Below are 21,401 nucleotides of genomic sequence, written 5' to 3' on the forward strand. Positions count from 1 at the left end.
GCTTGAGAATGGGGTGCAGGAATGGGGGTTAAATAAGGGGGATTATAAGTAACTTGTGTTTAACGAAGAAGCAATGGGACTCCAGTAACTTCGGTTCATTTACTTCTGCTTTAATTTAATTAAATTTGTCACTTTCCCTTAAAGGCATTAGGCGTATTTCTCTTTTGTTTTCAAGTGTGGGGTACGTTGAAGGTGTTTTTCACGTAATTTCAACGTGTACTTTGGCATCTGCCACAAAGACGCAAAAGATCATCCCTGGCGTGGTTCAAAAAAATGTTTAGCATCCTACAGAAGTTTTTGCGTAGTTATTTACTTTCTAATAACGTTTTGTCCCCATTTTTCACTTAAATTGTGTGGAATCCCACGATATTTTTAGTCATCCTGGTTAACTTTGGAACTCCCTTTTGGGTTAATCATTTATTGTAACTCCCTTCCAAAAAATTTCTTTTCGGCAATAAAATTGTCCCTGATATTGTCGTCATGCTTGAGAAAAATTGAATAGGATTTAAACAAAATCAAGAGAATTACAATGAATAAATATAATTATGTTATTTATTCTTCTAAAAATGTCTTAAGACTCTAGGCCACCTTGAAACTTTTCTCTCCCTCAATTTTAATCTAAAACACCCATAAAAAGTACGTGTATCAAAAAGGGAAATCATTTCTGACTTCGAGCTGTTTTACAAGCTAATTAGGGGAACTTGGTGTTAGAATTTTCAAGGACATCTTAACTCTATCTGATTTTCAATTAAACTGAAATAATTGATTGATTATGGCAGATAATTTCATTTCATTGCGAAATTGCGGTTATTAATACCCTTATTTTAAACCGAGACAGAAACAGACCAAGATAATAAATCATTAAATACTTCAAATAATCTTAAAAATTGATAATTATTGTACACGACTTATATATTTATTTATTTATTTATTTCTTTTTAAGATATACAAAGTTCAAGTGGAACATTCCACCACATGTAGACGTTGGTTTGTTTTCAGACGTTACACTGATTTTACAAGATTTAATAAAAAAGTACTTAGGCTTCTACTATCTATAAATATTTAAATTTCTAAGTTATAAATAATTAAAATATTTGCTTTATTTTTGAAACGTAGCTCAAAACTTTATTCCCTAATTTAAAATTCACAATACCACCGAAAAGGTGGTTTGTTGATAATTTTGACACAGCAATTCTTGAAGATCGTGTAAACGGACTTCAATCTTTTGTAAATAGTCTAATGATGAATGAAGAAGTAATGAAAAGGTATTACATATTAGTAATTTAAAAAAAATGTACTCTTTCATTTTAATTATGAGCTATTTTAATGTAGTTATTAATTTTATTTTAAATTTGTTTCGTATAGTCATCCTGTAAAGGAATTTTTTTGTATGGATGACCCACCTGGTCCTGATGATGGTTTCGAAGAAAGCAGGGTAATTAACCCTTATTTCTAATTATTTTTGCCAATTATATTTAATTGAACAATAGGCATTATGCGAAAGTTTAGAAGAAACCATAATTGAAATGCAGCGTATACGTAGGGAAAAAGATAAAGAGGTGGAACTTCTTAAAGGAGAAGTTTCCATGCTCAAAACTCAAATGAAAATGCTTGTGAAATCACTTAGGTATGTTCAATGTTCAGTTTTTATAATTTATAATTTTATTTATAGTTCTTTTTCTTCCGATGTTTTAGAATGGAATGTACAATTACGTCGTCCGTTTTGAGTCGACTTCAGAAAGCTCAAGATATAAGCGCCTCTAGAGAAAGTATTTGCAGCTCCGAAGCTTCAGGGTGTAAAGTTTTTGCGTTTATCATGTTAACGCGCCTGGGCAAGAAGAGGGTGCTCCACCTTTACCCGAAGGGTAACAAACAAAAATATTTTAATATTTAATAGCTCTATAGCTTTGCGCGTGCTGACAATTGATATTGTATTTCAGCACGCGCATTCTTAGGATTGGGCTTAGCTAGTTTTTTGTGTAAAATAACTATTCTGTGCATTTTACGGTTGCTGCTACCAAGCCTACCAGGTAAGTTCAATCTCTATTTAAATCAGTGTTTACTGTTATTGTCCAGTTTTGGCCACTTCATGACAAGCTCCAGTCATTTTTAGTCCTATATTTTCCTAAAAAAACACATTTTTTCTCCTATAAAATCCTATGTCTTTATTTCAAAATCTAGCCAACAAGATGGATAGACTAATCTCAATATCCGACAATTGTCCAGTTACACTACACTTTTACTACGAAGGAGGTGATTTAAGGAGGGGTGACAGAGACCACATAGAAAACAATTTAAACCGTCAAAGAGACGACCTACTGGAAGACCCTGACCCAGGAGAAGAGGACAATGAACCATTCGTGGAAAGGGAAGTATTAAACAATCCTCCGGCACGAGGAAGGGGGCCTGTGGGTAGAGCTAGGGCAGCTCATCAAAATGAACCATTCGTGGAAAGGGAAATATTAAACAATCCTCCGGCACGAGGAAGGCGGCCTGTGGGTAGAGCTAGAGCAGCTCATCAAAATGAACCATTCGTGGAAAGGGAAATATTAAACAATCCTCCGGCACGAGGAAGGCGGCCTGTGGGTAGAGCTAGGGCAGCTCGTCAAAATGAACCATTCGTGGAAAGGGAAGTATTGAACAATCCTCCAGCACGAGGAAGGCGGCCTGTGGGTAGAGCTAGGGCAGCTCATCAAAATGAACCATTCGTGGAAAGGGAATATTAAACAATCCTCCAGCACGAGGAAGGCGGCCTGTGGGTAGAGCTAGGGCAGCTCGTCAAAATGAACCATTCGTGGAAAGGGAAATATTAAACAATCCTCCGGCACGAGGAAGGCGGCCTGTGGGTAGAGCTAGGGCAGCTCGTCAAAATGAACCATTCGTGGAAAGGGAAATATTAAACAATCCTCCGGCACGAGGAAGGGGGCCTGTGGGTAGAGCTAGGGCAGCTCATCAAAATGAACCATTCGTGGAAAGGGAAATATTAAACAATCCTCCAGCACGAGGAAGGCGGCCTGTGGGTAGAGCTAGGGCAGCTCGTCAAAATGAACCATTCGTGGAAAGGGAAATATTAAACAATCCTCCGGCACGAGGAAGGCGGCCTGTGGGTAGAGCTAGGGCAGCTCGTCAAAATGAACCATTCGTGGAAAGGGAAATATTAAACAATCCTCCGGCACGAGGAAGGGGGCCTGTGGGTAGAGCTAGGGCAGCTCATCAAAATGAACCATTCGTGGAAAGGGAAATATTAAACAATCCTCCGGCACGAGGAAGGCGGCCTGTGGGTAGAGCTAGGGCAGCTCATCAAAATGAACCATTCGTGGAAAGGGAAATATTAAACAATCCTCCGGCACGAGGAAGGCGGCCTGTGGGTAGAGCTAGGGCAGCTCGTCAAAATGAACCATTCGTGGAAAGGGAAATATTAAACAATCCTCCGGCACGAGGAAGGGGCCCTGTGGGTAGAGCTAGGGCAGCTCATCAAAATGAACCATTCGTGGAAAGGGAATATTAAACAATCCTCCAGCACGAGGAAGGCGGCCTGTGGGTAGAGCTAGGGCAGCTCGTCAAAATGAACCATTCGTGGAAAGGGAAATATTAAACAATCCTCCGGCACGAGGAAGGCGGCCTGTGGGTAGAGCTAGGGCAGCTCGTCAAAATGAACCATTCGTGGAAAGGGAAATATTAAACAATCCTCCGGCACGAGGAAGGGGGCCTGTGGGTAGAGCTAGGGCAGCTCATCAAAATGAACCATTCGTGGAAAGGGAAATATTAAACAATCCTCCGGCACGAGGAAGGGGGCCTGTGGGTAGAGCTAGGGCAGCTCATCAAAATGAACCATTCGTGGAAAGGGAAGTATTGAACAATCCTCCAGCACGAGGAAGGCGGCCTGTGGGTAGAGCTAGGGCAGCTCATCAAAATGAACCATTCGTGGAAAGGGAAATATTAAACAATCCTCCAGCACGAGGAAGGCGGCCTGTGGGTAGAGCTAGGGCAGCTCGTCAAAATGAACCATTCGTGGAAAGGGAAATATTAAACAATCCTCCGGCACGAGGAAGGCGGCCTGTGGGTAGAGCTAGGGCAGCTCGTCAAAATGAACCATTCGTGGAAAGGGAAGTATTGAACAATCCTCCGGCACGAGGAAGGGGGCCTGTGGGTAGAGCTAGGGCAGCTCATCAAAATGAACCATTCGTGGAAAGGGAAATATTAAACAATCCTCCAGCACGAGGAAGGCGGCCTGTGGGTAGAGCTAGGGCAGCTCGTCAAAATGAACCATTCGTGGAAAGGGAAATATTAAACAATCCTCCGGCACGAGGAAGGCGGCCTGTGGGTAGAGCTAGGGCAGCTCGTCAAAATGAACCATTCGTGGAAAGGGAAATATTAAACAATCCTCCGGCACGAGGAAGGGGGCCTGTGGGTAGAGCTAGGGCAGCTCATCAAAATGAACCATTCGTGGAAAGAGAAATATTAAACAATCCTCCGGCACGAGGAAGGCGGCCTGTGGGTAGAGCTAGGGCAGCTCATCAAAATGAACCATTCGTGGAAAGGGAAGTATTGAACAATCCTCCAGCACGAGGAAGGCGGCCTGTGGGTAGAGCTAGGGCAGCTCATCAAAATGAACCATTCGTGGAAAGGGAAATATTAAACAATCCTCCAGCACGAGGAAGGCGGCCTGTGGGTAGAGCTAGGGCAGCTCGTCAAAATGAACCATTCGTGGAAAGGGAAATATTAAACAATCCTCCGGCACGAGGAAGGCGGCCTGTGGGTAGAGCTAGGGCAGCTCGTCAAAATGAACCATTCGTGGAAAGGGAAGTATTGAACAATCCTCCAGCACGAGGAAGGCGGCCTGTGGGTAGAGCTAGGGCAGCTCATCAAAATGAACCATTCGTGGAAAGGGAAATATTAAACAATCCTCCAGCACGAGGAAGGCGGCCTGTGGGTAGAGCTAGGGCAGCTCGTCAAAATGAACCATTCGTGGAAAGGGAAATATTAAACAATCCTCCGGCACGAGGAAGGCGGCCTGTGGGTAGAGCTAGGGCAGCTCGTCAAAATGAACCATTCGTGGAAAGGGAAATATTAAACAATCCTCCGGCACGAGGAAGGGGGCCTGTGGGTAGAGCTAGGGCAGCTCATCAAAATGAACCATTCGTGGAAAGGGAAATATTAAACAATCCTCCGGCACGAGGAAGGCGGCCTGTGGGTAGAGCTAGGGCAGCTCGTCAAAATGAACCATTCGTGGAAAGGGAAATATTAAACAATCCTCCGGCACGAGGAAGGCGGCCTGTGGGTAGAGCTAGGGCAGCTCGTCAAAATGAACCATTCGTGGAAAGGGAAATATTAAACAATCCTCCAGCACGAGGAAGGCGGCCTGTGGGTAGAGCTAGAGCAGCTCATCAAAATGAACCATTCGTGGAAAGGGAAATATTAAACAATCCTCCGGCACGAGGAAGGCGGCCTGTGGGTAGAGCTAGGGCAGCTCGTCAAAATGAACCATTCGTGGAAAGGGAAGTATTGAACAATCCTCCAGCACGAGGAAGGCGGCCTGTGGGTAGAGCTAGGGCAGCTCATCAAAATGAACCATTCGTGGAAAGGGAATATTAAACAATCCTCCAGCACGAGGAAGGCGGCCTGTGGGTAGAGCTAGGGCAGCTCGTCAAAATGAACCATTCGTGGAAAGGGAAATATTAAACAATCCTCCGGCACGAGGAAGGCGGCCTGTGGGTAGAGCTAGGGCAGCTCGTCAAAATGAACCATTCGTGGAAAGGGAAATATTAAACAATCCTCCGGCACGAGGAAGGGGGCCTGTGGGTAGAGCTAGGGCAGCTCATCAAAATGAACCATTCGTGGAAAGGGAAATATTAAACAATCCTCCAGCACGAGGAAGGCGGCCTGTGGGTAGAGCTAGGGCAGCTCGTCAAAATGAACCATTCGTGGAAAGGGAAATATTAAACAATCCTCCGGCACGAGGAAGGCGGCCTGTGGGTAGAGCTAGGGCAGCTCGTCAAAATGAACCATTCGTGGAAAGGGAAATATTAAACAATCCTCCGGCACGAGGAAGGGGGCCTGTGGGTAGAGCTAGGGCAGCTCATCAAAATGAACCATTCGTGGAAAGGGAAATATTAAACAATCCTCCGGCACGAGGAAGGCGGCCTGTGGGTAGAGCTAGGGCAGCTCATCAAAATGAACCATTCGTGGAAAGGGAAATATTAAACAATCCTCCGGCACGAGGAAGGCGGCCTGTGGGTAGAGCTAGGGCAGCTCGTCAAAATGAACCATTCGTGGAAAGGGAAATATTAAACAATCCTCCGGCACGAGGAAGGGGCCCTGTGGGTAGAGCTAGGGCAGCTCATCAAAATGAACCATTCGTGGAAAGGGAATATTAAACAATCCTCCAGCACGAGGAAGGCGGCCTGTGGGTAGAGCTAGGGCAGCTCGTCAAAATGAACCATTCGTGGAAAGGGAAATATTAAACAATCCTCCGGCACGAGGAAGGCGGCCTGTGGGTAGAGCTAGGGCAGCTCGTCAAAATGAACCATTCGTGGAAAGGGAAATATTAAACAATCCTCCGGCACGAGGAAGGGGGCCTGTGGGTAGAGCTAGGGCAGCTCATCAAAATGAACCATTCGTGGAAAGGGAAATATTAAACAATCCTCCGGCACGAGGAAGGGGGCCTGTGGGTAGAGCTAGGGCAGCTCATCAAAATGAACCATTCGTGGAAAGGGAAGTATTGAACAATCCTCCCGCACGAGGAAGGCGGCCTGTGGGTAGAGCTAGGGCAGCTCATCAAAATGAACCATTCGTGGAAAGGGAAATATTAAACAATCCTCCAGCACGAGGAAGGCGGCCTGTGGGTAGAGCTAGGGCAGCTCGTCAAAATGAACCATTCGTGGAAAGGGAAATATTAAACAATCCTCCGGCACGAGGAAGGCGGCCTGTGGGTAGAGCTAGGGCAGCTCGTCAAAATGAACCATTCGTGGAAAGGGAAGTATTGAACAATCCTCCGGCACGAGGAAGGGGGCCTGTGGGTAGAGCTAGGGCAGCTCATCAAAATGAACCATTCGTGGAAAGGGAAATATTAAACAATCCTCCAGCACGAGGAAGGCGGCCTGTGGGTAGAGCTAGGGCAGCTCGTCAAAATGAACCATTCGTGGAAAGGGAAATATTAAACAATCCTCCGGCACGAGGAAGGCGGCCTGTGGGTAGAGCTAGGGCAGCTCGTCAAAATGAACCATTCGTGGAAAGGGAAATATTAAACAATCCTCCGGCACGAGGAAGGGGGCCTGTGGGTAGAGCTAGGGCAGCTCATCAAAATGAACCATTCGTGGAAAGGGAAATATTAAACAATCCTCCGGCACGAGGAAGGCGGCCTGTGGGTAGAGCTAGGGCAGCTCATCAAAATGAACCATTCGTGGAAAGGGAAATATTAAACAATCCTCCGGCACGAGGAAGGCGGCCTGTGGGTAGAGCTAGGGCAGCTCGTCAAAATGAACCATTCGTGGAAAGGGAAATATTAAACAATCCTCCGGCACGAGGAAGGGGCCCTGTGGGTAGAGCTAGGGCAGCTCATCAAAATGAACCATTCGTGGAAAGGGAATATTAAACAATCCTCCAGCACGAGGAAGGCGGCCTGTGGGTAGAGCTAGGGCAGCTCGTCAAAATGAACCATTCGTGGAAAGGGAAATATTAAACAATCCTCCGGCACGAGGAAGGCGGCCTGTGGGTAGAGCTAGGGCAGCTCGTCAAAATGAACCATTCGTGGAAAGGGAAATATTAAACAATCCTCCGGCACGAGGAAGGGGGCCTGTGGGTAGAGCTAGGGCAGCTCATCAAAATGAACCATTCGTGGAAAGGGAAATATTAAACAATCCTCCGGCACGAGGAAGGGGGCCTGTGGGTAGAGCTAGGGCAGCTCATCAAAATGAACCATTCGTGGAAAGGGAAGTATTGAACAATCCTCCAGCACGAGGAAGGCGGCCTGTGGGTAGAGCTAGGGCAGCTCATCAAAATGAACCATTCGTGGAAAGGGAAATATTAAACAATCCTCCAGCACGAGGAAGGCGGCCTGTGGGTAGAGCTAGGGCAGCTCGTCAAAATGAACCATTCGTGGAAAGGGAAATATTAAACAATCCTCCGGCACGAGGAAGGCGGCCTGTGGGTAGAGCTAGGGCAGCTCGTCAAAATGAACCATTCGTGGAAAGGGAAGTATTGAACAATCCTCCGGCACGAGGAAGGGGGCCTGTGGGTAGAGCTAGGGCAGCTCATCAAAATGAACCATTCGTGGAAAGGGAAATATTAAACAATCCTCCAGCACGAGGAAGGCGGCCTGTGGGTAGAGCTAGGGCAGCTCGTCAAAATGAACCATTCGTGGAAAGGGAAATATTAAACAATCCTCCGGCACGAGGAAGGCGGCCTGTGGGTAGAGCTAGGGCAGCTCGTCAAAATGAACCATTCGTGGAAAGGGAAATATTAAACAATCCTCCGGCACGAGGAAGGGGGCCTGTGGGTAGAGCTAGGGCAGCTCATCAAAATGAACCATTCGTGGAAAGAGAAATATTAAACAATCCTCCAGCACGAGGAAGGCGGCCTGTGGGTAGAGCTAGGGCAGCTCATCAAAATGAACCATTCGTGGAAAGGGAATATTAAACAATCCTCCAGCACGAGGAAGGCGGCCTGTGGGTAGAGCTAGGGCAGCTCGTCAAAATGAACCATTCGTGGAAAGGGAAATATTAAACAATCCTCGGGCACGAGGAAGGCGGCCTGTGGGTAGAGCTAGGGCAGCTCGTCAAAATGAACCATTCGTGGAAAGGGAAATATTAAACAATCTTCCGGCACGAGGAAGGGGGCCTGTGGGTAGAGCTAGGGCAGCTCATCAAAATGAACCATTCGTGGAAAGGGAAATATTAAACAATCCTCCGGCACGAGGAAGGGGGCCTGTGGGTAGAGCTAGGGCAGCTCATCAAAATGAACCATTCGTGGAAAGGGAAGTATTGAACAATCCTCCAGCACGAGGAAGGCGGCCTGTGGGTAGAGCTAGGGCAGCTCATCAAAATGAACCATTCGTGGAAAGGGAAATATTAAACAATCCTCCAGCACGAGGAAGGCGGCCTGTGGGTAGAGCTAGGGCAGCTCGTCAAAATGAACCATTCGTGGAAAGGGAAATATTAAACAATCCTCCGGCACGAGGAAGGCGGCCTGTGGGTAGAGCTAGGGCAGCTCGTCAAAATGAACCATTCGTGGAAAGGGAAGTATTGAACAATCCTCCAGCACGAGGAAGGCGGCCTGTGGGTAGAGCTAGGGCAGCTCATCAAAATGAACCATTCGTGGAAAGGGAAATATTAAACAATCCTCCAGCACGAGGAAGGCGGCCTGTGGGTAGAGCTAGGGCAGCTCGTCAAAATGAACCATTCGTGGAAAGGGAAATATTAAACAATCCTCCGGCACGAGGAAGGCGGCCTGTGGGTAGAGCTAGGGCAGCTCGTCAAAATGAACCATTCGTGGAAAGGGAAATATTAAACAATCCTCCGGCACGAGGAAGGGGGCCTGTGGGTAGAGCTAGGGCAGCTCATCAAAATGAACCATTCGTGGAAAGGGAAATATTAAACAATCCTCCGGCACGAGGAAGGCGGCCTGTGGGTAGAGCTAGGGCAGCTCGTCAAAATGAACCATTCGTGGAAAGGGAAATATTAAACAATCCTCCGGCACGAGGAAGGCGGCCTGTGGGTAGAGCTAGGGCAGCTCGTCAAAATGAACCATTCGTGGAAAGGGAAATATTAAACAATCCTCCAGCACGAGGAAGGCGGCCTGTGGGTAGAGCTAGGGCAGCTCATCAAAATGAACCATTCGTGGAAAGGGAAATATTAAACAATCCTCCAGCACGAGGAAGGCGGCCTGTGGGTAGAGCTAGGGCAGCTCGTCAAAATGAACCATTCGTGGAAAGGGAAATATTAAACAATCCTCCGGCACGAGGAAGGGGGCCTGTGGGTAGAGCTAGGGCAGCTCATCAAAATGAACCATTCGTGGAAAGGGAAATATTAAACAATCCTCCGGCACGAGGAAGGGGGCCTGTGGGTAGAGCTAGTGCAGCTCATCAAAATGAACCATTCGTGGAAAGGGAAATATTAAACAATCCTCCAGCACGAGGAAGGCGGCCTGTGGGTAGAGCTAGGGCAGCTCGTCAAAATGAACCATTCGTGGAAAGGGAAATATTAAACAATCCTCCGGCACGAGGAAGGGGGCCTGTGGGTAGAGCTAGGGCAGCTCATCAAAATGAACCATTCGTGGAAAGGGAAATATTAAACAATCCTCCGGCACGAGGAAGGGGGCCTGTGGGTAGAGCTAGGGCAGCTCATCAAAATTAACCATTCGTGGAAAGGGAAATATTAAACAATCCTCCGGCACGAGGAAGGCGGCCTGTGGGTAGAGCTAGGGCAGCTCGTCAAAATGAACCATTCGTGGAAAGGGAAATATTAAACAATCCTCCAGCACGAGGAAGGCGGCCTGTGGGTAGAGCTAGGGCAGCTCGTCAAAATGAACCATTCGTGGAAAGGGAAATATTAAACAATAATCCGGCACGAGGAAGGGGGCCTGTGGGTAGAGCTAGGGCAGCTCATCAAAATGAACCATTCGTGGAAAGGGAAATATTAAACAATCCTCCGGCACGAGGAAGGGGGCCTGTGGGTAGAGCTAGGGCAGCTCATCAAAATGAACCATTCGTGGAAAGGGAAGTATTGAACAATCCTCCAGCACGAGGAAGGCGGCCTGTGGGTAGAGCTAGGGCAGCTCATCAAAATGAACCATTCGTGGAAAGGGAAATATTAAACAATCCTCCAGCACGAGGAAGGCGGCCTGTGGGTAGAGCTAGGGCAGCTCGTCAAAATGAACCATTCGTGGAAAGGGAAATATTAAACAATCCTCCGGCACGAGGAAGGCGGCCTGTGGGTAGAGCTAGGGCAGCTCGTCAAAATGAACCATTCGTGGAAAGGGAAGTATTGAACAATCCTCCGGCACGAGGAAGGGGGCCTGTGGGTAGAGCTAGGGCAGCTCATCAAAATGAACCATTCGTGGAAAGGGAAATATTAAACAATCCTCCAGCACGAGGAAGGCGGCCTGTGGGTAGAGCTAGGGCAGCTCGTCAAAATGAACCATTCGTGGAAAGGGAAATATTAAACAATCCTCCGGCACGAGGAAGGCGGCCTGTGGGTAGAGCTAGGGCAGCTCGTCAAAATGAACCATTCGTGGAAAGGGAAATATTAAACAATCCTCCGGCACGAGGAAGGGGGCCTGTGGGTAGAGCTAGGGCAGCTCATCAAAATGAACCATTCGTGGAAAGGGAAATATTAAACAATCCTCCGGCACGAGGAAGGCGGCCTGTGGGTAGAGCTAGGGCAGCTCATCAAAATGAACCATTCGTGGAAAGGGAAATATTAAACAATCCTCCGGCACGAGGAAGGCGGCCTGTGGGTAGAGCTAGGGCAGCTCGTCAAAATGAACCATTCGTGGAAAGGGAAATATTAAACAATCCTCCGGCACGAGGAAGGGGCCCTGTGGGTAGAGCTAGGGCAGCTCATCAAAATGAACCATTCGTGGAAAGGGAATATTAAACAATCCTCCAGCACGAGGAAGGCGGCCTGTGGGTAGAGCTAGGGCAGCTCGTCAAAATGAACCATTCGTGGAAAGGGAAATATTAAACAATCCTCCGGCACGAGGAAGGCGGCCTGTGGGTAGAGCTAGGGCAGCTCGTCAAAATGAACCATTCGTGGAAAGGGAAATATTAAACAATCCTCCGGCACGAGGAAGGGGGCCTGTGGGTAGAGCTAGGGCAGCTCATCAAAATGAACCATTCGTGGAAAGGGAAATATTAAACAATCCTCCGGCACGAGGAAGGGGGCCTGTGGGTAGAGCTAGGGCAGCTCATCAAAATGAACCATTCGTGGAAAGGGAAGTATTGAACAATCCTCCAGCACGAGGAAGGCGGCCTGTGGGTAGAGCTAGGGCAGCTCATCAAAATGAACCATTCGTGGAAAGGGAAATATTAAACAATCCTCCAGCACGAGGAAGGCGGCCTGTGGGTAGAGCTAGGGCAGCTCGTCAAAATGAACCATTCGTGGAAAGGGAAATATTAAACAATCCTCCGGCACGAGGAAGGCGGCCTGTGGGTAGAGCTAGGGCAGCTCGTCAAAATGAACCATTCGTGGAAAGGGAAGTATTGAACAATCCTCCGGCACGAGGAAGGGGGCCTGTGGGTAGAGCTAGGGCAGCTCATCAAAATGAACCATTCGTGGAAAGGGAAATATTAAACAATCCTCCAGCACGAGGAAGGCGGCCTGTGGGTAGAGCTAGGGCAGCTCGTCAAAATGAACCATTCGTGGAAAGGGAAATATTAAACAATCCTCCGGCACGAGGAAGGCGGCCTGTGGGTAGAGCTAGGGCAGCTCGTCAAAATGAACCATTCGTGGAAAGGGAAATATTAAACAATCCTCCGGCACGAGGAAGGGGGCCTGTGGGTAGAGCTAGGGCAGCTCATCAAAATGAACCATTCGTGGAAAGAGAAATATTAAACAATCCTCCAGCACGAGGAAGGCGGCCTGTGGGTAGAGCTAGGGCAGCTCATCAAAATGAACCATTCGTGGAAAGGGAATATTAAACAATCCTCCAGCACGAGGAAGGCGGCCTGTGGGTAGAGCTAGGGCAGCTCGTCAAAATGAACCATTCGTGGAAAGGGAAATATTAAACAATCCTCGGGCACGAGGAAGGCGGCCTGTGGGTAGAGCTAGGGCAGCTCGTCAAAATGAACCATTCGTGGAAAGGGAAATATTAAACAATCTTCCGGCACGAGGAAGGGGGCCTGTGGGTAGAGCTAGGGCAGCTCATCAAAATGAACCATTCGTGGAAAGGGAAATATTAAACAATCCTCCGGCACGAGGAAGGGGGCCTGTGGGTAGAGCTAGGGCAGCTCATCAAAATGAACCATTCGTGGAAAGGGAAGTATTGAACAATCCTCCAGCACGAGGAAGGCGGCCTGTGGGTAGAGCTAGGGCAGCTCATCAAAATGAACCATTCGTGGAAAGGGAAATATTAAACAATCCTCCAGCACGAGGAAGGCGGCCTGTGGGTAGAGCTAGGGCAGCTCGTCAAAATGAACCATTCGTGGAAAGGGAAATATTAAACAATCCTCCGGCACGAGGAAGGCGGCCTGTGGGTAGAGCTAGGGCAGCTCGTCAAAATGAACCATTCGTGGAAAGGGAAGTATTGAACAATCCTCCAGCACGAGGAAGGCGGCCTGTGGGTAGAGCTAGGGCAGCTCATCAAAATGAACCATTCGTGGAAAGGGAAATATTAAACAATCCTCCAGCACGAGGAAGGCGGCCTGTGGGTAGAGCTAGGGCAGCTCGTCAAAATGAACCATTCGTGGAAAGGGAAATATTAAACAATCCTCCGGCACGAGGAAGGCGGCCTGTGGGTAGAGCTAGGGCAGCTCGTCAAAATGAACCATTCGTGGAAAGGGAAATATTAAACAATCCTCCGGCACGAGGAAGGGGGCCTGTGGGTAGAGCTAGGGCAGCTCATCAAAATGAACCATTCGTGGAAAGGGAAATATTAAACAATCCTCCGGCACGAGGAAGGCGGCCTGTGGGTAGAGCTAGGGCAGCTCGTCAAAATGAACCATTCGTGGAAAGGGAAATATTAAACAATCCTCCGGCACGAGGAAGGCGGCCTGTGGGTAGAGCTAGGGCAGCTCGTCAAAATGAACCATTCGTGGAAAGGGAAATATTAAACAATCCTCCAGCACGAGGAAGGCGGCCTGTGGGTAGAGCTAGGGCAGCTCATCAAAATGAACCATTCGTGGAAAGGGAAATATTAAACAATCCTCCAGCACGAGGAAGGCGGCCTGTGGGTAGAGCTAGGGCAGCTCGTCAAAATGAACCATTCGTGGAAAGGGAAATATTAAACAATCCTCCGGCACGAGGAAGGGGGCCTGTGGGTAGAGCTAGGGCAGCTCATCAAAATGAACCATTCGTGGAAAGGGAAATATTAAACAATCCTCCGGCACGAGGAAGGGGGCCTGTGGGTAGAGCTAGTGCAGCTCATCAAAATGAACCATTCGTGGAAAGGGAAATATTAAACAATCCTCCAGCACGAGGAAGGCGGCCTGTGGGTAGAGCTAGGGCAGCTCGTCAAAATGAACCATTCGTGGAAAGGGAAATATTAAACAATCCTCCGGCACGAGGAAGGGGGCCTGTGGGTAGAGCTAGGGCAGCTCATCAAAATGAACCATTCGTGGAAAGGGAAATATTAAACAATCCTCCGGCACGAGGAAGGGGGCCTGTGGGTAGAGCTAGGGCAGCTCATCAAAATTAACCATTCGTGGAAAGGGAAATATTAAACAATCCTCCGGCACGAGGAAGGCGGCCTGTGGGTAGAGCTAGGGCAGCTCGTCAAAATGAACCATTCGTGGAAAGGGAAATATTAAACAATCCTCCAGCACGAGGAAGGCGGCCTGTGGGTAGAGCTAGGGCAGCTCGTCAAAATGAACCATTCGTGGAAAGGGAAATATTAAACAATAATCCGGCACGAGGAAGGGGGCCTGTGGGTAGAGCTAGGGCAGCTCATCAAAATGAACCATTCGTGGAAAGGGAAATATTAAACAATCCTCCGGCACGAGGAAGGGGGCCTGTGGGTAGAGCTAGGGCAGCTCATCAAAATGAACCATTCGTGGAAAGGGAAATATTAAACAATCCTCCGGCACGAGGAAGGCGGCCTGTGGGTAGAGCTAGGGCAGCTCGTCAAAATGAACCATTCGTGGAAAGGGAAATATTAAACAATCCTCCAGCACGAGGAAGGCTGCCTGTGGGTAGAGCTAGGGCAGCTCGTCAAAATGAACCATTCGTGGAAAGGGAAATATTAAACAATCCTCCAGCACGAGGAAGGCGGCCTGTGGGTAGAGCTAGGGCAGCTCGTCAAAATGAACCATTCGTGGAAAGGGAAATATTAAACAATCCTCCGGCACGAGGAAGGCGGCCTGTGGGTAGAGCTAGGGCAGCTCGTCAAAATGAACCATTCGTGGAAAGGGAAATATTAAACAATCCTCCGGCACGAGGAAGGGGGCCTGTGGGTAGAGCTAGGGCAGCTCATCAAAATGAACCATTCGTGGAAAGGGAAATATTAAACAATCCTCCGGCACGAGGAAGGGGGCCTGTGGGTAGAGCTAGTGCAGCTCATCAAAATGAACCATTCGTGGAAAGGGAAATATTAAACAATCCTCCGGCACGAGGAAGGCGGCCTGTGGGTAGAGCTAGGGCAGCTCGTCAAAATGAACCATTCGTGGAAAGGGAAATATTAAACAATCCTCCAGCACGAGGAAGGCGGCCTGTGGGTAGAGCTAGGGCAGCTCGTCAAAATGAACCATTCGTGGAAAGGGAAATATTAAACAATCCTCCGGCACGAGGAAGGGGGCCTGTGGGTAGAGCTAGGGCAGCTCATCAAAATGAACCATTCGTGGAAAGGGAAATATTAAACAATCCTCCGGCACGAGGAAGGGGGCCTGTGGGTAGAGCTAGGGCAGCTCATCAAAATTAACCATTCGTGGAAAGGGAAATATTAAACAATCCTCCGGCACGAGGAAGGCAGCCTGTGGGTAGAGCTAGGGCAGCTCGTCAAAATGAACCATTCGTGGAAAGGGAAATATTAAACAATCCTCCAGCACGAGGAAGGCGGCCTGTGGGTAGAGCTAGGGCAGCTCGTCAAAATGAACCATTCGTGGAAAGGGAAGTATTGAACAATTCTCCAGCACGAGGAAGGCGGCCTGTGAGTAGAGCTAGGGCAGCTCATCAAAATGAACCATTCGTGGAAAGGGAAATATTAAACAATCCTCCGGCACGAGGAAGGCGGCCAGTGGGTAGAGCTAGAGCAGCTCATCAAAATGAACCATTCGTGGAAAGGGAAATATTAAACAATCCTCCGGCACGAGGGAGGCGGCCTGTGGGTAGAGCTAGGGCAGCTCGTCAAAATGAACCATTCGTGGAAAGGGAAATATTAAACAATCCTCCGGCACGAGGAAGGCGGCCTGAGGGTAGAGCTAGGGCAGCTCGTCAAAATGAACCATTCGTGGAAAGGGAAGTATTGAACAATCCTCCAGCACGAGGAAGGCGTTCTGTGGGTAGAGCTAGGGCAGCTCATCAAAATGAACCATTCGTGGAAAGGGAAATATTAAACAATCCTCCGGCACGAGGAAGGCGGCCTGTGGGTAGAGCTAGGGCAGCTCATCAAAATGAACCATTCGTGGAAAGGGAAATATTAAACAATCCTCCGGCACGAGGAAGGCGGCCTGTGGGTAGAGCTAGGGCAGCTCATCAAAATGAACCATTCGTGGAAAGGGAAGTATTAAACAATCCTCCGGCACGAGGAAGGCGGCCTGTGGGTAGAGCTAGGGCAGCTCGTCAAAATGAACCATTCGTGGAAAGGGAAATATTAAACAATCCTCCAGCACGAGGAAGGCGGCCTGTGGGTAGAGCTAGGGCAGCTCGTCAAAATGAACCATTCGTGGAAAGGGAAATATTAAACAATCCTCCGGCACGAGGAAGGGGGCCTGTGGGTAGAGCTAGGGCAGCTCATCAAAATGAACCATTCGTGGAAAGGGAAATATTAAACAATCCTCCGGCACGAGGAAGGGGGCCTGTGGGTAGAGCTAGGGCAGCTCATCAAAATGAACCATTCGTGGAAAGGGAAATATTAAACAATCCTCCGGCACGAGGAAGGCGGCCTGTGGGTAGAGCTAGGGCAGCTCGTCAAAATGAACCATTCGTGGAAAGGGAAGTATTGAACAATCCTCCAGCACGAGGAAGGCGGCCTGTGAGTAGAGCTAGGACAGCTCATCAAAATGAACCATTCGTGGAAAGGGAAGTATTGAACAATCCTCCAGCACGAGGAAGGCGGCCTGTGAGTAGAGCTAAGGCAGCTCATCAAAATGAACCATTCGTGGAAAGGGAAATATTAAACAATCCTCCGGCACGAGGAAGGCGGCCTGTGGGTAGAGCTAGAGCAGCTCATCAAAATGAACCATTCGTGGAAAGGGAAATATTAAACAATCCTCCGGCACGAGGAAGGCGGCCTGTGGGTAGAGCTAGGGCAGCTCGTCAAAATGAACCATTCGTGGAAAGGGAAATATTAAACAATCCTCCGGCACGAGGAAGGCGGCCTGAGGGTAGAGCTAGGGCAGCTCATCAAAATGAACCATTCGTGGAAAGGGAAGTATTGAACAATCCTCCAGCACGAGGAAGGCGTTCTGTGGGTAGAGCTAGGGCAGCTCATCAAAATGAACCATTCGTTTAAAGGGAAATATTAAACAATCCTCCAGCACGAGGAAGGCGGCCTGTGGGTAGAGCTAGGGCAGCTCATCAAAATGAACCATTCGTGGAAAGGGAAATATTAAACAATCCTCCGGCACGAGGAAGGCGGCCTGTAGGTAGAGCTAGGGCAGCTCATCAAAATGAACCATTCGTGGAAAGGGAAATATTAAACAATCCTCCGGCACGAGGAAGGCGGCCTGTGGGTAGAGCTAGGGCAGCTCGTCAAAATGAACCATTCGTGGAAAGGGAAATATTAAACAATCCTCCAGCACGAGGAAGGCGGCCTGTGGGTAGAGCTAGGGCAGCTCGTCAAAATGAACCATTCGTGGAAAGGGAAATATTAAACAATCCTCCGGCACGAGGAAGGGGGCCTGTGGGTAGAGCTAGGGCAGCTCATCAAAATGAACCATTCGTGGAAAGGGAAATATTAAACAATCCTCCGGCACGAGGAGGGGACCTGTGGGTAGAGCTAGGGCAGCTCATCAAAATGAACCATTCGTGGAAAGGGAAATATTAAACAATCCTCCGGCACGAGGAAGGCGGCCTGTGGGTAGAGCTAGGGCAGCTCGTCAAAATGAGACATTCGTGGAAAGGGAAATATTAAACAATCCTCCAGCACGAGGAAGGCGGCCTGTGGGTAGAGCTAGGGCAGCTCGTCAAAATGAACCATTCGTGGAAAGGGAAGTATTGAACAATCCTCCAGCACGAGGAAGGCGGCCTGTGAGTAGAGCTAGGGCAGCTCATCAAAATGAACCATTCGTGGAAAGGGAAATATTAAACAATCCTCCGGCACGAGGAAGGCGGCCTGTGGGTAGAGCTAGAGCAGCTCATCAAAATGAACCATTCGTGGAAAGGGAAATATTAAACAATCCTCCAGCACGAGGAAGGCGGCCTGAGGGTAGAGCTAGGGCAGCTCGTCAAAATGAACCATTCGTGGAAAGGGAAGTATTGAACAATCCTCCAGCACGAGGAAGGCGTTCTGTGGGTAGAGCTAGGGCAGCTCATCAAAATGAACCATTCGTTTAAAGGGAAATATTAAACAATCCTCCAGCACGAGGAAGGCGGCCTGTGGGTAGAGCTAGGGCAGCTCATCAAAATGAACCATTCGTGGAAAGGGAAATATTAAACAATCCTCCGGCACGAGGAAGGCGGCCTGTGGGTAGAGCTAGGGCAGCTCATCAAAATGAACCATTCGTGGAAAGGGAAATATTAAACAATCCTCCGGCACGAGGAAGGCGGCCTGTGGGTAGAGCTAGGGCAGCTCATCAAAATGAACCATTCGTGGAAAGGGAAGTATTAAACAATCCTCCGGCACCAGGAAGGCGGCCTGTGGGTAGAGCTAGGGCAGCTCGTCAAAATGAACCATTCGTGGAAAGGGAAATATTAAACAATCCTCCGGCACGAGGAAGGGGGCCTGTGGGTAGAGCTAGGGCAGCTCATCAAAATGAACCATTCGTGGAAAGGGAAATATTAAACAATCCTCCGGCACGAGGAAGGGGGCCTGTGGGTAGAGCTAGGGCAGCTCATCAAAATGAACCATTCGTGGAAAGGGAAATATTAATCAATCCTCCAGCACGAGGAAGGCGGCCTGTGGGTAGAGCTAGGGCAGCTCGTCAAAATGAACCATTCGTGGATAGGGAAATATTAAACAATCCTCCGGCACGAGGAAGGCGGCCTGTGGGTAGAGCTAGGGCAGCTCGTCAAAATGAACCATTCGTGGAAAGGGAAATATTAAACAATCCTCCAGCACGAGGAAGGGGGCCTGTGGGTAGAGCTAGGGCAGCTCGTCAAAATGAACCATTCGTGGAAAGGGAAATATTAAACAATCCTCCGGCACGAGGAAGGGGGCCTGTGGGTAGAGCTAGGGCAGCTCCTCAAAATGAACCATTCGTGGAAAGGGAAATATTAAACAATCCTCCGGCACGAGGAAGGGGGCCTGTGGGTAGAGCTAGGGCAGCTCATCAAAATGAACCATTCGTGGAAAGGGAAATATTAAACAATCCTCCGGCACGAGAAAGGGGGCCTGTGGGTAGAGCTAGGGCAGCTCGTCAAAATGAACCATTCGTGGAAAGGGAAATATTAAACAATCCTCCGGCACGAGGAAGGCGGCCTGTGGGTAGAGCTAGGGCAGCTCGTCAAAATGAACCATTCGTGGAAAGGGAAATATTAAACAATCCTCCGGCACGAGGAAGGCGGCCTGTGGGTAGAGCTAGAGCAGCTCATCAAAATGAACCATTCGTGGAAAGGGAAATATTAAACAATCCTCCAGCACGAGGAAGGCGGCCTGAGGGTAGAGCTAGGGCAGCTCGTCAAAATGAACCATTCGTGGAAAGGGAAGTATTGAACAATCCTCCAGCACGAGGAAGGCGTTCTGTGGGTAGAGCTAGGGCAGCTCATCAAAATGAACCATTCGTTTAAAGGGAAATATTAAACAATCCTCCAGCACGAGGAAGGCGGCCTGTGGGTAGAGCTAGGGCAGCTCATCAAAATGAACCATTCGTGGAAAGGGAAATATTAAACAATCCTCCGGCACGAGGAAGGCGGCCTGTGGGTAGAGCTAGGGCAGCTCATCAAAATGAACCATTCGTGGAAAGGGAAATATTAAACAATCCTCCGGCACGAGGAAGGCGGCCTGTGGGTAGAGCTAGGGCAGCTCATCAAAATGAACCATTCGTGGAAAGGGAAGTATTAAACAATCCTCCGGCACGAGGAAGGCGGCCTGTGGGTAGAGCTAGGGCAGCTCGTCAAAATGAACCATTCGTGGAAAGGGAAATATTAAACAATCCTCCGGCACGAGGAAGGGGGCCTGTGGGTAGAGCTAGGGCAGCTCATCAAAATGAACCATTCGTGGAAAGGGAAATATTAAACAATCCTCCGGCACGAGGAAGGGGGCCTGTGGGTAGAGCTAGGGCAGCTCATCAAAATGAACCATTCGTGGAAAGGGAAATATTAATCAATCCTCCAGCACGAGGAAGGCGGCCTGTGGGTAGAGCTAGGGCAGCTCGTCAAAATGAACAATCGTGGAAAGGGAAATATTAAACAATCCTCCGGCACGAGGAAGGCGGCCTGTGGGTAGAGCTAGGGCAGCTCGTCAAAATGAACCATTCGTGGAAAGGGAAATATTAAACAATCCTCCAGCACGAGGAAGGGGGCCTGTGGGTAGAGCTAGGGCAGCTCGTCAAAATGAACCATTCGTGGAAAGGGAAATATTAAACAATCCTCCGGCACGAGGAAGGGGGCCTGTGGGTAGAGCTAGGGCAGCTCCTCAAAATGAACCATTCGTGGAAAGGGAAATATTAAACAATCCTCCGGCACGAGGAAGGGGGCCTGTGGGTAGAGCTAGGGCAGCTCATCAAAATGAACCATTCGTGGAAAGGGAAATATTAAACAATCCTCCGGCACGAGAAAGGGGGCCTGTGGGTAGAGCTAGGGCAGCTCGTCAAAATGAACCATTCGTGGAAAGGGAAATATTAAACAATCCTCCGGCACGAGGAAGGCGGCCTGTGGGTAGAGCTAGGGCAGCTCGTCAAAATGAACCATTCGTGGAAAGGGAAATATTAAACAATCCTCCGGCACGAGGAAGGCGGCCTGTGGGTAGAGCTAGGGCAGCTCGTCAAAATGAACCATTCGTGGAATGGGAAATATTAAACAATCCTCCGGCACGAGGAAGGGGGCCTGTGGGTAGAGCTAGGGCAGCTCATCAAAATGAACCATTCGTGGAAAGGGAAATATTAAACAATCCTCCGGCACGAGGAAGGCGGCCTGTGGGTAGAGCTAGGGCAGCTCGTCAAAATGAACCATTCGTGGAAAGGGAAATATTAAACAATCCTCCAGCACGAGGAAGGCGGCCTGTGGGTAGAGCTAGGGCAGCTCGTCAAAATGAACCATTCGTGGAAAGGGAAATATTAAACAATCCTCCGGCACGAGGAAGGCGGCCTGTGGGTAGAGCTAGGGCAGCTCGTCAAAATGAACCATTCGTGGAAAGGGAAATATTAAACAATCCTCCGGCACGAGGAAGGGGGCCTGTGGGTAGAGCTAGGGCAGCTCATCAAAATGAACCAT

At 48.8% G+C, this 21,401-nt stretch overlaps 1 protein-coding gene across 1 annotated transcript in view; it reads left to right on the forward strand.

The window, feature by feature from the left end:
• The first annotated feature begins 1,122 nt into the window (after window positions 1–1,122).
• The window catches only part of LOC149614056 (uncharacterized), a 79,502-nt gene continuing 59,223 nt past the window's right edge, over window positions 1,123–21,401 (forward strand). The window contains exons 1-5 of the mRNA XM_089858008.1: window positions 1,123–1,265; window positions 1,366–1,435; window positions 1,491–1,627; window positions 1,696–1,865; window positions 1,941–2,030. Of these exons, the coding sequence (XP_089714134.1) occupies window positions 1,240–1,265; window positions 1,366–1,435; window positions 1,491–1,627; window positions 1,696–1,865; window positions 1,941–2,030 (493 nt within the window). The 5' untranslated portion in view covers window positions 1,123–1,239. The remainder of the gene's footprint in view (window positions 1,266–1,365; window positions 1,436–1,490; window positions 1,628–1,695; window positions 1,866–1,940; window positions 2,031–21,401) is intronic.

Source organism: Phalangium opilio, unplaced genomic scaffold (assembly GCF_054372755.1).
Source record: "Phalangium opilio isolate 3A_F unplaced genomic scaffold, DU_Popi_V2 ptg000229l_1, whole genome shotgun sequence".
NCBI lineage: Eukaryota > Metazoa > Arthropoda > Arachnida > Opiliones > Phalangiidae > Phalangium > Phalangium opilio.